Here is a 14,719-nt window from a genome sequence, read left to right on the forward strand (position 1 = left end):
TGCCAGCCCGCTCAGAGATGTGTATAAGAGACAGATGTCTTTCCGCTCTCTAACATAGATAATATTTCTAAATGATCACTGTGTTTACAATAAAGTTTAATCAGAGCCGTTTAATTTGATATTACATTTATTAGATCTATCTCTATTAGTTTACAAGATAAAAAGGGGTGACTACTTATACTATAGGACTTATACTATACGACTTATACTATAGTGGAGTAGTGTATACAGGGACACCCTGTATACACTACTCCACAAAATTAAATAATCATCTGTTCTATCCTCTAAAAACAAGCAAATTTCAAGATAAAGTAACTTTGTCAAAAATGATTATAATGAGATTTTGTAAGAAGCATTTGAAGTCTCCATTTTTTTAAATTGATACTTTGGAAAACAACCAACTGATTTTTTTCGGAGTCGCATAGATACAAATAGAGATGCGACAAATCGCAAAATTTTTTGGCGAAATTATTTTATCTTGAAACCCTGTCTCAGTATCAGAATAGAAGAAAGAATAGGTGCTCCTTTAATTTTGTGGAATAGTGTATATATGTATAATAACATGTAGATATTTATATTTATATTTATATAGTGATTAATATCAACAAGTAGCTAACCATATTATTATGGCGTTTACTATTGTATTTCCTTAATTTAAAATTTTTTTTTTAATGTCAATAAAATAGTGAGATTGATGATGCTACGTAATTTCTTTTAAAGATTAATTTAACTATAATAAAGATGTTTAGCATTCTCTTGAGTCAGAATAATACTTTGCAAATGGATGATCTCGAATTATCGCATAATATCTCTACAGCATTTAGCTATACATAATATCCTGCACCACTGATATACCAACAAGTGTAACGTTAATCGATTCCTGGTCGATGTTACTGATTGCTTCGGTATCACACATGTATCTTTTCTATTGTTATTATCGGTATTTATACTTGGTTTTTGCGGATGACGCATATCGAATCAAGCGAGATTACACTGCTGGGATTTTTCCAGTATTCAATTCATATACGCTTTTTCTAAAGCTATTAACGTTAATCCTCTAGCAATCCCGTCTTTTTTTATCCCGACCAATCTTGTGCTGAACGCACGATGGCCAGCATAAAGAAACGCAATTTATAGTTACTTATGTTATGCAAAATGCATGTATATCTTGTGACACGTGAATATTGAGTATAATCTCTGATATTCATTATTAACCCGTAAAGGTCACCTGGGTGCGAATTCGCACTCGCAAAATTTTCAACTTGTGGGCATTTGAGAACAGATGAATTTGGCGATCTTCTCCCACTACGTGAATTATGTTTGTACTCTATTGTTTGAAGTAGAAAGATCCCGATCATGATCATGATCATTTGCGCCTTAGTCCCGAAACACGATAGATGTAATAAGTCTTAAACCATAAGAAATTGACCAATTATAATCCATTATTCTCTTCAAATTCAATGGCGATTGGTCTATTCCTTACGGCTTACAACACTTGTTATGTTTCGGGACTTAGTCTTTGCTTGAGGCACATTGAAAATTCGTTTGGATGTGAATTCGCACCTACATGTCACATACGTGTGTGAAATCGGGGAGTATGAGAAAAGTGAAATTATTTATCTGATCGATCTAGAAGCTTCATTATATAAAATGTAAGTATTTTTCAATCAAGATTACTTATTTATCGTATATAAGTGATAAAAATAGTTATTCTTCAAAATTTTATGTAAATTATAAACATAATTATGTAAATAATATAAACGTTATTTTTAAACCTCACATATTAATAAAATAATTTTATGCATTTATGCATATGCGTTTATGCATTTATAACCGTGTTTTAATTATTTTTTTACTTCCAAAAAACCCAAACTATCTACTACCAGGAAAAATATTTATTTATATTTTATTTAATTAAAACTATTTTTTATTTAAAATACAACATTTTATTAATAAAATTCAGTAAGATTTGTGTCATTTTATTAAAAATAAAAAAAATGAGTTATTTATTGAAAAAAGTAGTTTTTCCAGAAGTGGTTTTATTTAACACGCAGTTTTGAAAACGATTACTTTTTTTTTTTTTTTGAAAATTTAATATTACCAATTGATTGGTCAGAAAATTTATATTGGAAAACACACGTTTTGCTTTAATTTTGCTTTTTATTTTCAGAAGATATAAAACTTTAAAAACGCTTGGTGCGAATTCGCACTCAGGTGTTATTTACGGATGTTCAAATGAGACGGGTTAAATGAAACAGTATTAATTATTACGGTACAATCAGTCGAAACGATCTTGATGCAGGGAGGAGAGCCTTGAAAAGCTTTTTTCAGACTTTTATTTATAATCTCAAAATATTTCGTATGTGATTTTTGCACATTTTGTTTATTACACTTTTCAATGTCACGCGCGTCGGCTGCATAAACGATTAAAAATGACGCTCTACATGTCCTTCACGAGCGCAACAGTAACGTATACATAGAAGTGCGGCTTACGCAATTACAAGAAAAAGAAACGAAAGGACCTTTCATGGTTCACTGGCACACACGTATTGATATTCTTATTTCTTATTCCCAACAGAAATCGCTCCATTCCGTATCTATGTATACATATATACCAGTCGCTTGGTGGAACAAACTGATTATGCATCACTGACACCAAACGTAACGCTATCGTCTCGCCGCTTCATCTCCGTTTACGAAAGACATATCGTATATACTCGCGATAATACGAATATGTAAATTGCGACGAGTTGCTGCATAAATGGCGAGAACGTATGATAACACATAGAGATCTGCCGTGTTAAGACAGGCACGTATCTAGAATCGTGTACTGTAAATACGACAAGAAATTAATATCTCCCATAGAATTTTTTTTGTCTTTATTTCAGTATTATTATAATTTTTTTTTAATTATAAAATGTTTTAATTTTATATTACAGTGTAATTCTTTAAAATTTACCGCAACATCAACGATTTTTCATGAAAAAGTCGTTTTCAGAATAATACTTTGTAAATTAATAATCTTTTACGTAGTTTTTCTAAGAATTCATACGTGATAATAATGAACAAGTTATATTTTTAGGATCTTCAAAATAATTAAATCCATTCAAATAATAAAAATTCTTTAATTAATATTAAATTGACACATTAGATGAAGTTTAGGATGAAACTTGTTTTTCTACTTGATTTTCGCTCATTTGCAAGAAATAATTTCCACAAAAATAATTTTGTACGAAATCTCGCAATATGGAAGACGAGTAACCTGCTCTGAAAATCACGATTGCCGACTGCCCCTTCTAATGCCGTAATAACTGCGCCACTGTTTTCACATTTGAGGAATATTGGGCGTGCTAAACAGGGACCGTGCATTACCTGACAGCGCGCGCAATCACTAGTCGAGTGGTTTATTCGTCTCGTGGCGTCGCGTCGCCTGCTCTAATACGTCAGTCTATGTTTGCTCGGCCGTCAGCGAAGACGACGAGCGACGCAACGCGAACTGTGAAAACAAGCTTTGCTAGTGCCGCGGGAAAACAAGATCATCTCTAAGATCGCGACGAAATTTCCGCGGAATTTAACCGCGGTTGTATCGCTACATAATATAACAGTGATGTATAGTTTAGATTTTTTATCATAGGTTTAACTCAGATTTTTGACAATGACAAATCTTATTATTGACATTGACATTATCACAATTTTATTATTGTAGTATTTATAAGCTAAAAATAATTGCAATGACAGATCGCGTTACTTTGCGTTCAAATACTTTGCCTTTAAGTTTAATTCTGTCACGCTAAAAGAACGTGTCGGTAATTTGCAAAATTTTGAAAGTTTTCGAATAGTTTCATTAAAATTTTATTATTTTCGCCACTGTACATTTACGTATATTCGCACAGATCAATTAACGCATTCACAAGACCGTTTCTACTTGTATTCTTCGTGATACTTTCTTTTCATCATACTACTTCGCTTCTGAAAAATACTCTCAACTATCAGAGGCAATTGACATTGAGGCCTGCAAAGATAGATTTTTGACATAAAGATTTTTAGCGCACCACAATCAGTAATATTCAATAATAGAAAAAAGTTGTTAGTTCAAAAAAAATAAATAAAACGATTTGTTTTCAATTCCGGTCAATGACGTTTTGACGACCAACTGATGATCGTGTTGCTTTGCTTGTTAAACAAACAGGTAATCAGATAACCAAGTGTAATAAGGTGTGCAAATTTATTCTACATGAAACCGGTAGAATAACGCTGTAGAAGTTTATTGCGCGAAGGAGCAGAAGTCAAGATGATAACGGTGCCGCTATCAGCCTCCAGTCCCTACAGGTCTTACAGCGATGGCAGTAAGGTCGCTAAAGAGCCCTTAGTGAGAGCGTCGGAAGATCATTCTTCGCCGAATGCGCAAGTACGTGTGTATGTTGTTTATCGAGCGAAAACACTTCGTATAGCGACGACACAATCGCGAATCAGCCATGATTTTTCTTTCTTTTTTTTCAAAGCTACTAGCGTTGAAATCACATACGATACAATTCTCGGTATTTTTGAGTTACGTAAATTTCGTAATTACATAAGCGCACCTGTGATAGATAATGATGTAGCGTGCCTGTTTACTTCTCATTCATAGTTTTAGTGAAACTGCATGCTTCGGCGAATTATTCGGTACTCGTACATGATCGCTAAAGTCGTTTTACATAATTTTATTTTCTACTGTCGCATCTCTCAAGCTACTACGTGCAGACGAAGCAATTTTCGCGGTTTTCTTTTCATTGCAGTCTTTTTATCATTATTGGATTTATATCATAGAGATAGTGCAATGGATGCAATATTTTTAATTATACTAATTGACAATGTTTAAATGAATTTGAAAAAATTTTTCTAACAAACTTTTTCTATCATTTTAATTGGAGTGTGTATTAGATAACTTGAGATAATCTCTTTTACATTACCGGAATTTTTATAATATAATTTTTGAAATTGAAATTGAACGTCGCATAAATGTAGATGAGTTGTTACGTGGAAAATTCTGTTTACTTATATCCTTCAGACTTTTTCTATCATTTTAATTGGAGTGTGTATTAGATAACTTGAGTTAATCTTTTTTACGCTATCAGAATTTTTATATAATTTTTGAAATTGAATTAAACATTGCATAAATGTAGATGAATTGTTACATGGAAAATTTTGTTTACTTATATCCTTCGTCCAGGATGCCAAGGAATTTCGCCGTAATTGCTGACGACATGCGTGGCAAAGGGTTAATTAAAGCTAACCCGGTGCTACCGAGTGGAACGTGTTGCTCCGTGGCAAATGGCAGCGTTATTAATTTTCTTCATTGTGTATTCACCACATAGATTTCTTATCAGGAAATCTGCCATTGATTATTATTGCACGCTTCATTGCTCTATCCTTGTCAAAAATCGGTATAATCACTATTTTCAAGTGAACCGCAAACTCTCATTTCATTATCAAAACCCCCTTTTCTTTACAACTTTCTTTAGCTATCTGCTATTTTATACGCTCATCCTACTACATAACTAATGAAAATCAAAAGATTGCGAAAATAATGAATAAAGATAAATATATAAAGATTCGCAAAATCAAGATTTACTTTAATAATATCTGACAAAATTTAAGATTCTTACGATCCCATTAAAAAAAAAATACTCTCGATTACATTTTCTCATTTTTAAATCACTACGCTCCATCGCTTTTTCCTTCCTTCCGCTAGCGGAAAGGCGTATTTTCGCGAAACCGAGCGTACAGCGATCTAAATTTACTTTGCCGGACAAGCGACGCGAAATCCCAAGTCAGCCTGCCAGCAACCGTTGACTGACCGTATTCCGATTCCTTCGTAAGAAACATGATTTCTACCGACTTCAACATTTCTATATCTGAATCGCTGATTTCTCGATGTATTTACATACTCGTTCATTGCGAGGTTCAGTGAGAGAAATGCGCATCGAAAAAATTTTGAAGTTCCCATCCCAACTTTCATTTTATTCATAGACGGAATTCCCGGAAGGTCTGGCCAAAGTCTGGGTCGAAGTCTCACTAACTCGGGCCAAAGTTCCAGTAACACTGAAGATGAGATAATTTTACGTAGACACGTAATCACGAAAATACGAAAATTGGCAACCAATTTGCGTACGCAAGCGCGTCGCATATGGAACGTACTTGTATATGAATTCTGCAAAATCCTCTGTAGCGTGACTTATTTGAAGCTTAATTGTAATATAAATCTCTTATCGTGTCATTACGATGTTAAATCGATACCTATACTTATGTGTGTAACACGAGCAGATATTCACAATAATATCCGATACACATTTTATGATTATTATTTACCTAGTCTAAGAACTCGCATTAACTTTGCATGCATCAATTATTGTGAGCAACTGAGGCTGCGCCGTCCACGTAATCGCATTCGTGATGAGAATTTAAGTGGCGATCGCATGCCACTTGGGAACGCCATAATAACTGCAAACGACGATCTGACGGTAAAATGATCCGATAATTGATTGATTGAAGTATTAATTTATCAAGAACAGGTCTCAACCATGGACCATATAACCTTCCAGAAGTGCATTTCTATCAATACATAAAAAATGTAACATTAAAATTCCTGATTACTCCTCGCTGCAGTCACTTAGAATTCTGGTGCTCAAAAGTAAGAAAAATACATTTAAAAAATTCTTGCATACTGCATGAAAATGTAAATATTTTTTTGATAAAACAACACTTCAATCATAAAATAGAAGAAATATTAAAGATATATACCTAACTCTTCTTTTATCTCGGAATAGAATAAAATTATATTTATCTCACTTTGACAGCTGTTGTATAGGTTTTGTTTTGGCATTGGTTGGGCAAATAATTCATTTTCAAATACATGGTTATTTATTGATTTGAACAAGAGAAGTTTTTGGTATATTTTACAAGTGCACTCTATCAAATGCAAATGTTGTATGTTTTATTGAAAAACTCTCTATTTCGATCTCTCTATCTCTCTATAGAATATCTCTATTTTAATATCTTTTGCAAGAACTATATGTTTTTTCGCTTCTGATGTCATTACTCTAAATGTTCGTGGTAGTCAGAAGCTCTAAATGGGACACACAAAATTTCTAAGTAGATCATTCAATTTTCCACCAGCCATAATTGATATTAGTTTTTGTTTGCATCCGTAAAGGAAGATAAAAATGCAGGGAAAGATGAGACGAAGGTCAATCAGTTAGGTAAAGATAGAATGTAAGAAGGCCGAAAGAAGGTTATGAACTGAAAAAACGTTGAGAAACACTGCACTATAAGCTAATACCTTTTTTTTCTCGTTTTGTCAACCTCGTGTTTACTGTGTATGCAGATGACGACGGTAGCCGGCAAGTTTTTTTCGAGATCGCGTACTCCTCTGCCACTGCACTGTCGGTCACGTACAACGATATATCGTACTATGTACGTTATACGGAAAATTTCTAAGAAATTCGAATATTTATATCTATGCATCGAGAGAAATACTGGCAAATACTAGTAGATATTTTTTTTCTTGGCGCATATTTATTTCGCACCGTTTTGCACCTCAATAAACTATTATGTATCTACTTATATAATAATACGTCGATACATAAAACGAAGAAATTAATTTATATGCTAAATCGTGTATAACTTATAAACTGTCAGTATTAAGAAAACACATATATATAACTATTTATCTGTAAAATTTTAGATCTAAAAGCAGTATAATTTATCCATATAATTATATTATTTTATACAATAATTATATAATTGGACTTGACATGCCTGGATCTGAAATTTTTTTAAATTCTGCATAAATCAATAAGTTAATATTAATAAGCACTAATTCTTGTCGAGGAGCAATATTCAAATGGACTTCGGAAGCCAATTTTATCGGGATAATGAATAGTTTACTGTTATCGTATCGTATATCGTATAGCGCTTGAATAAACTTTATCAACTTGCAGGTAAAAATTCATCCATTTGTGAACGAATTAGGACAAATAGTCTGCATATAATTAAATAATAACTGCCAATACTCAGTCAATACAAGTATACCTAGTCATCTCGAATACCATTTGACATTTTGTATCATTATTAATTATTTTGCAAGAAACAGTTAAATGTACGAAGCTTCGACATTAACTCTAAGATTCCAGCGACCCTAAGATTTCCAACGTCGAGCTGGACATAATATTTTGTTATAATATTGAACCAAATGCAAAATTCCTATACTTTTCTACTTTTTTTAATGAAAATAATTTCTTTGCTTATTATATGATTCAGTATTTGTATATTATATCAATATTTCTCTTTGTGCGGTTTTCTTTATCTTGTTACTGCATCAATATTTAAAAGAATATTTAACAAATTTAAATTTTTAACGTCAAAGTTTAATGTGAAAAGAAACTGTTTCCCTTTTTGTGAAAGAAAAACTGGATTTTATCCTGTCAAATATTTCAAATGATATTATACATTATTTAAATTTAAAACAAAATTTAATAAATTATTTTAAAATATATTAATGATGTTAAAATATCCAAAAACTATTCACTTTATTTTCTATAAAAAAAAGTCTAAAAAGTCTAAAATTTTTATCGCAGAAGCCTTCTAATTTTCATTTGAAGCTGAAGCAAAATATTAAATTTGTTATGGAGCGCAAAAAATTAATATCAAGGCTTTTTGATCAAGGTGACAAATTGTATGCTCTCGATAATTAATCACTAATTGCTGCTTACCAACGCAACATAAAATTCTATTTTCGGCAATCCTCTATTTTAATAATTAATTTGATGAATGTCGATCAAAAGTGACACAGTTATCCCATTATCGCTAATTATTAGTTATTGATACGTTGTTATTCTTCTCATATGTGCGTTTTACATAATCATCGTGCTTTTAGTACAACTGCTAATGAGGTATTACACAGGCTCCGAGGTCGTTCGTGGGAGAAAGAATGACAATAATGATTCTTTCTTGCGTCTGTCTCCCCCGACATATGTCGAAGAAGGATTCGCACGAGGAATAAATTAGCTTCTCGCGCACATTTCGACCCTTCTGTAATGTACATACATAATGACCGTCAATGTACGGTAACTCTTCAGATGCAAAGCATTGCTCGCGCGGTACGGTATACTGACTAGAGTAGCCATCTGTGACGACAAAATATGAATAGCGTGACGCTTTTAAGACGTATGTACAGCGTAATTACATGCTCCAGCAGATACTTTTTTTCTGCACTGTTCTGTGCAGTGCAATTTTGTGGAATGACGCTTGCGTAATATACCTACTCGGAAATTTATGTTAAATCAAAATCTAGCAAAAAGAGATCGATTCGACCTTAACAATTTATACATATAATTGTTTTTACTTGACTGAACATGCATGTTAATGATGTCTACAACAAGTATATGACACAGTTGAAATGAAATACACATACTGTTCTAAATTACCTTCTTTATATTGGTTTAATAACGTCTAATTTATTGCATCCTTTCTAGCTATTTTTTTATGCATAACCTTTTCATATATGTATTGTAAAATGCGAATAAGCCTAATATTCTTTTTGTTATCTGTAAAGATATTATATTAATTATTTTAACAAAAATTAAAAAATGCCTTTTAATTACTACTACAACGTCATTAACATTAACGTTAAAATTTGTGTATATGTTTAACATAAATATTATCGACATAAATATTATCGAGAGCATTACCGTAATCATTATTAAATTAATTCATACACATAAATATTTAAACTGGCATTATACTAAAATGAAAATATGTAGAATAGTTACCAGCTAATTTAAGAGAGCTTGAATTGTAATAAAATAAAATTTTTTTAATATTTTAATTTTGTTCTTGTTCTAATTGTTGTAGATCTGAATTATATCAATAAAATTGTAAAAATTATTTTGTTAGTTTATTATTATTTATTAATATATATATTAATGGCAGATGCAAAACAGTTGAAAATAATGTTATATTTATGTTTATTATATCTAGTTTGTTCTTTATCTTTTATTACCGTGCCGAGTTAATACAATCATATAGCAACGAATTAAAAACATGTTTGATAATTTTAGAGAGAAACAAATAAACAGAATTAAAGCATATTATTATTACGTATATATTGAAATTTTGGATGTTGAAATAGATCTTTTTCGTTGTCAACTCTTTTAATATTTGAGCGAGAGTGATGCGAGAGTCGCATCATGTGAATGATAAAGAAAAAACAAATTTTTCTCCTCACAATTTTGCGCAACACGCTCGTCCTTGAGCAGAAATATATCCGTAAACAAATGGCTCGTGATCGTCTCAATTGAAACGAAACTCGACTTCACGCACGCATTAAATTTGCTTTCGCATGTGAATCTAATCGCCACGCTCATGGCATTGATTCGTGCATCGGATGACGTACGTCAACAAAATTAATTTGGTCAATTGGGATCGAGAGACAAAGTCGAGTGTATGAATCTCTATGCACGCAAAGTGCCAAGTGCCAGAAGAAAATAATATTGATAGAATAGTTTGACTGTCTATTTTCATCGCTCGACGAATTGCTCTTATTGAGAAAAATGTGCGCGGCTTTTAAATTAGGGAACTGAATGCCCCTTTATCTAAAATAAAAATTATAATTCTAGTTTTATGAAATGTATGTGTTTTAGGTTGCAAACCGTTACTCGAATTAATAATACGCGATACCTACAATACTTAATATAACATCCTAACATTGATAAAATGCCTATAAATTATATCGTAAAACTATAATTATATTTTTGTCATCTATTTTTATTTTTGCGTTTTTCTTGCCTCGAGGAAAAGCAAAAATAAAATGGATTAATTATTTCATGTTATCTACAGGATGATATTTCCTCTAATTCGATCATTTAAAATGTCTGTTGTTTTTAAAGGTACGAAAATATACCAAGGGGAAGAATTGTTTGTTTTGAAGGGGTAAATATTATGATAAACAAAAAATTTTTCTCAAGGTCATATATTTTAAGATTTCAAAGAGTCATCGCCATTTTTAAAAAATAGGATGGTATATTTTCACGTAGTAACGTAGTAATGTAGTTTATAAAAAATAAATTTAACCATATAAGGTATGTTGACCTTGACATGACTTTAATATAAAAAACATAAAAAACATTATATTTATATGGAAAAAACTAAATCAACTAAATGCGTTTTTAATATAATATTTATTTATTTTATTTTAAAAGATGTTCAAAATGATTACCGTTACATTTTTTAATGCAACAAATAAATGATTGCATCGCATTCTTAATAAGTTACTATGCATGCCGTGAAGAAATTCAATAAATAGCTGTAAATGTTTGTAAACATACTTTCAACTAGGAACTTGCGTCACCGACAAATTAAAATCATTTAGTGCGCTCTTGACACCATATTAAAATAATTGTCTTACCATCATCCGTATTTGTATATCAAGAAGATGTAAATTCAAGAAGAGAAAACGGAAATGATTTTAATCTATGAGAAATCAGGTTGAAACTCTGTGCGAACTGTACACAACTGTATGCGAAAAACATTCTGACTGTCGCTGTCCATCCAGAACTGCACTTTGATAGACTGTTTAAGTTATTTTGTGAAACAGGCAGTATCGGTGATTGAATTTTTCCTACGGGGATATTTAAAAAATCAAGTTTATTGTGATATTCCCTCAACAGAAAACAAGAAAGAATTCGGTGTGCATGTACCGTTATCATCCTGAAACTTATTGAAAGTGCAAGACAATTATTTGTCATATTTGAAAATGGATAGAAGTTAACGATAACAATTGAATGTTCTATAACTAAATAAACAAATATTATATTGAAAACGCGTTTAGTTGATTCAGCTTTTTTCTCAAATAAATATGATTTTTTTATATTTAAGATTTTTTTATGAACTATCTACATTACTACATTGATGAAAATATGTCATCCCATAAAAAAAATGGCGATGACCTTGAATTCTTAAAAAAATATGACTGAGAAAAATTTTTTGCTTATAATATTTGCCCTTTAAAATAAACAATTCTTCCCTTTGGTATTTTTCGTATCATTAAAAACAACAGAGACATTCTATAAATAATCGAGTTAGAGGAAACACCCTTATATTAACCGGAAAATTCCTAATGATATATGTGTAACGCCGAATATAATGAGAAGTTGATTAATAAGTTCTATACGAAGGGCCATGATATACGGCTCTATCGATATGCCAATAATGCTGCATAACTTTGTGAAAGCATAGGAGGGGACGCAACAAAGTACGTGCCTTAATTGAATTACACATGGGGAAGCCCCTCTATTAACTAAGTACCTATCTTCTTTCTGTGTCACTAAAGAGGCGAGCTTTCTCAGTATCTGGTCAAATACTCGCGACAGTCATAAGATACCTTTTGGAATAATTATATTCGCAAAAGGATCATTATTATGCGGACACTCCACGTATCTCAGAGATTGCGATTATTATTATAAACAGCCAAGTGCTTTCATTACTGTCATAATAAGTACGAGTATATGTATAATATATCCTCGCTATTGTCCTGTCTTCTGCAATTTTCATCCGCGCGACCGTAAAGAACTCATTAGGAAAATTATGTCGCTCTCAATCCCACGTCGTGAATAATAACATCCAGTGCGAAAAAAGTCAAACAGACTCTGCGAAATTGATAAGATGACGAGGAAAAGAAACGTTTATTCAAGATTTCTGAAATAAGTTAAAAAATCATAAAAATTGTTACGAAATGATAAAGAAAGAAAATACATTTAGCTGTGTATTGAACACATATAAAGGGGATTTTTGAAATTCTACGACATTAATTTTCTTCATTGCTTATACTTCTAATTAATTTTTCTTCTCCGAATAATCTCCAGATTAATCATAAGTTGTTTTTCTTTCTTTCTTTGAGGTATTTAAATTAGATATCTCAAAATCTCAATTAACTTTTATTTTTATTACCTTTCTCTCTTTTTCTCTTCTTTTCTCTTTTGTTGTAATTTATTGTATTTTCCTTTTGATCCGCGCACCGAATCTTTATTATTATGCGTTCTAGAGTTAAATTAAACCGTCTTTTCGGACAAAGTCCGAAGTCACAAAGACGATGAGCACCAGATGTGGAACGTGGGAAGAAATTAGAAGGAGAGAGAACTCTTTCGAAACAAAGACGAAGAATGAGAGCCATGCAGTCCACGAGTGCTGCTGAAATAAGTTATTTTTGTCCACGGCCATCGGCCACGTTTCATGCACGTTTCCTTGCGAAATCCGTTTAGTATATCAATGGTTCCGTCGCGTAACGTTTTGTTGCTTGGATTATATTTTTAAATTGGATTATTCTTCTCGCGGGAGAAAATTGCATTACAGATAATTAATTTTTACGAATTTACATTTACATCATAGCGGAAGATAATAAAAATTATAATGTAACAATAAAAGTTACTAAAGCGATAATGAATATTTTATCACTTGTTTAGTCATTCTTGTGTAAATGAAGTAACGAAAAAAAAATGAATGAACTTAAAAGAATTTTTAATTATAAGCTTAGCGGAGCAATTAATGTGTAAATCTTTAATATTATACGTATTATTTAAAAAGGAAACGTATTACATTTCTATTATATTATTATATTAATAATCTCACTCGTAACAAAATCAGTTTTTTATTTTTTTTTCCTAAATATTTTTTTCTTGCAACAATATATGTTCTGATAAGAGTAAATTACACCTCTCCTTCTCCTTTTTAAATAGACGCAACTTTTTAGGCAAACGTGTCACATTGATATAATTAGTTATGTAACGCTGCGATTGTTTCATTTGCAGATTTATAAAGGGCCCTTGAAAGACATGAAGGAACATTCGGCAACCCAACGAATGGAGAGAGATAAGGACTTGCCACAGCGGTCGCAGAGCAGCGCGGCTAGCTTGACGTCTATAGGTGCCGATATATCTCCGAGCTCTTCCCAATTCTTCGAAGTAATTATCTTTTTTTTTAATGATCTTTCTTATAATGATGTAATTATCTAAATTCTAAAAAGAGTCTATTATCTTGCATGAAACTTTCAATATATATATATATATAAAATGACATTCCGGAAGCGTGCCTGAAGCTGAATTAAGAAGAAGACTTTGTTATTATTGATTTTTACTTATGTTTTAATCACCTAAAAATAAGAATTAACATGGTGCTTTGACATTTTTTCTTACATTTGGATTTCAGGTATTCTATATTGGCAAAATTAAAATATCAAATCCGAAAGTACCGGAATCTTTCATTGACGACGCGTTGATAAAGTTTCGCGTTCATGGACTCGAAAAAACGAGATCATCAACGAGTAATCTTCTGTCAGATTGTCAACGGCTAAAACGTCAAGCTTTGATGTCTTCCATTAATAGGAGAAATAGTACGGTAAGAATTAAGAATTAAGAATTTAGCTAATAAAAAGTCAAGCTTGTGATTTGTAAAATAAATAAGGAAAAAAGGTTTTATATAAAGACCAAGAAACGAGCAAATTAAGAAAGATGTAAAAATAAATAAATAAAATACTTTCTAATATCAATATAATAAAAGAACGTACTTTTAATTTTAATGCTTTAAATTATTTTAAATTATTTTAAAACTAAGTTTTCACACAACTATTAAATAATCCTGTTTTAAACATTTGTGGTACGTTGAATTAGGAGTTATATGTATTATAACA

General features: G+C 31.4%; 1 protein-coding gene and 1 long non-coding RNA gene across 9 annotated transcripts in view; one reads left to right on the forward strand and one right to left on the reverse strand.

Annotated features, from left to right (window-relative positions):
• Nucleotides 1–14,719, forward strand: part of LOC105449978 (TBC1 domain family member 4) — a 29,994-nt gene that overhangs the window by 8,528 nt on the left and 6,747 nt on the right. For 2 of the 8 annotated variants that reach the window (XM_011689474.1, XM_011689476.1), the window contains exons 2-3: nucleotides 13,842–13,994; nucleotides 14,239–14,427. In XM_011689474.1, coding sequence (XP_011687776.1) covers nucleotides 13,866–13,994; nucleotides 14,239–14,427 — 318 coding nt within the window. In that variant the 5' untranslated portion in view covers nucleotides 13,842–13,865. Of the gene's footprint in view, nucleotides 1–3,384; nucleotides 4,409–13,078; nucleotides 13,234–13,277; nucleotides 13,583–13,841; nucleotides 13,995–14,238; nucleotides 14,428–14,719 lie in introns of those variants that run through there. The other 6 variants (XM_011689471.1, XM_011689470.1, XM_011689472.1 and 3 more) reach the window with 6 other exon arrangements.
• On the reverse strand, nucleotides 4,894–7,771 carry LOC105449979. Its single transcript, XR_974409.1, has 2 exons — nucleotides 6,781–7,771; nucleotides 4,894–6,480 (listed from the first exon to the last, which is right to left on the reverse strand). It is a non-coding gene; the product is annotated as an uncharacterized LOC105449979 (long non-coding RNA).

This window comes from Wasmannia auropunctata, unplaced genomic scaffold (assembly GCF_000956235.1).
Source record: "Wasmannia auropunctata unplaced genomic scaffold, wasmannia.A_1.0 LD336069.1, whole genome shotgun sequence".
In the NCBI taxonomy this organism is placed as follows: domain Eukaryota; kingdom Metazoa; phylum Arthropoda; class Insecta; order Hymenoptera; family Formicidae; genus Wasmannia; species Wasmannia auropunctata.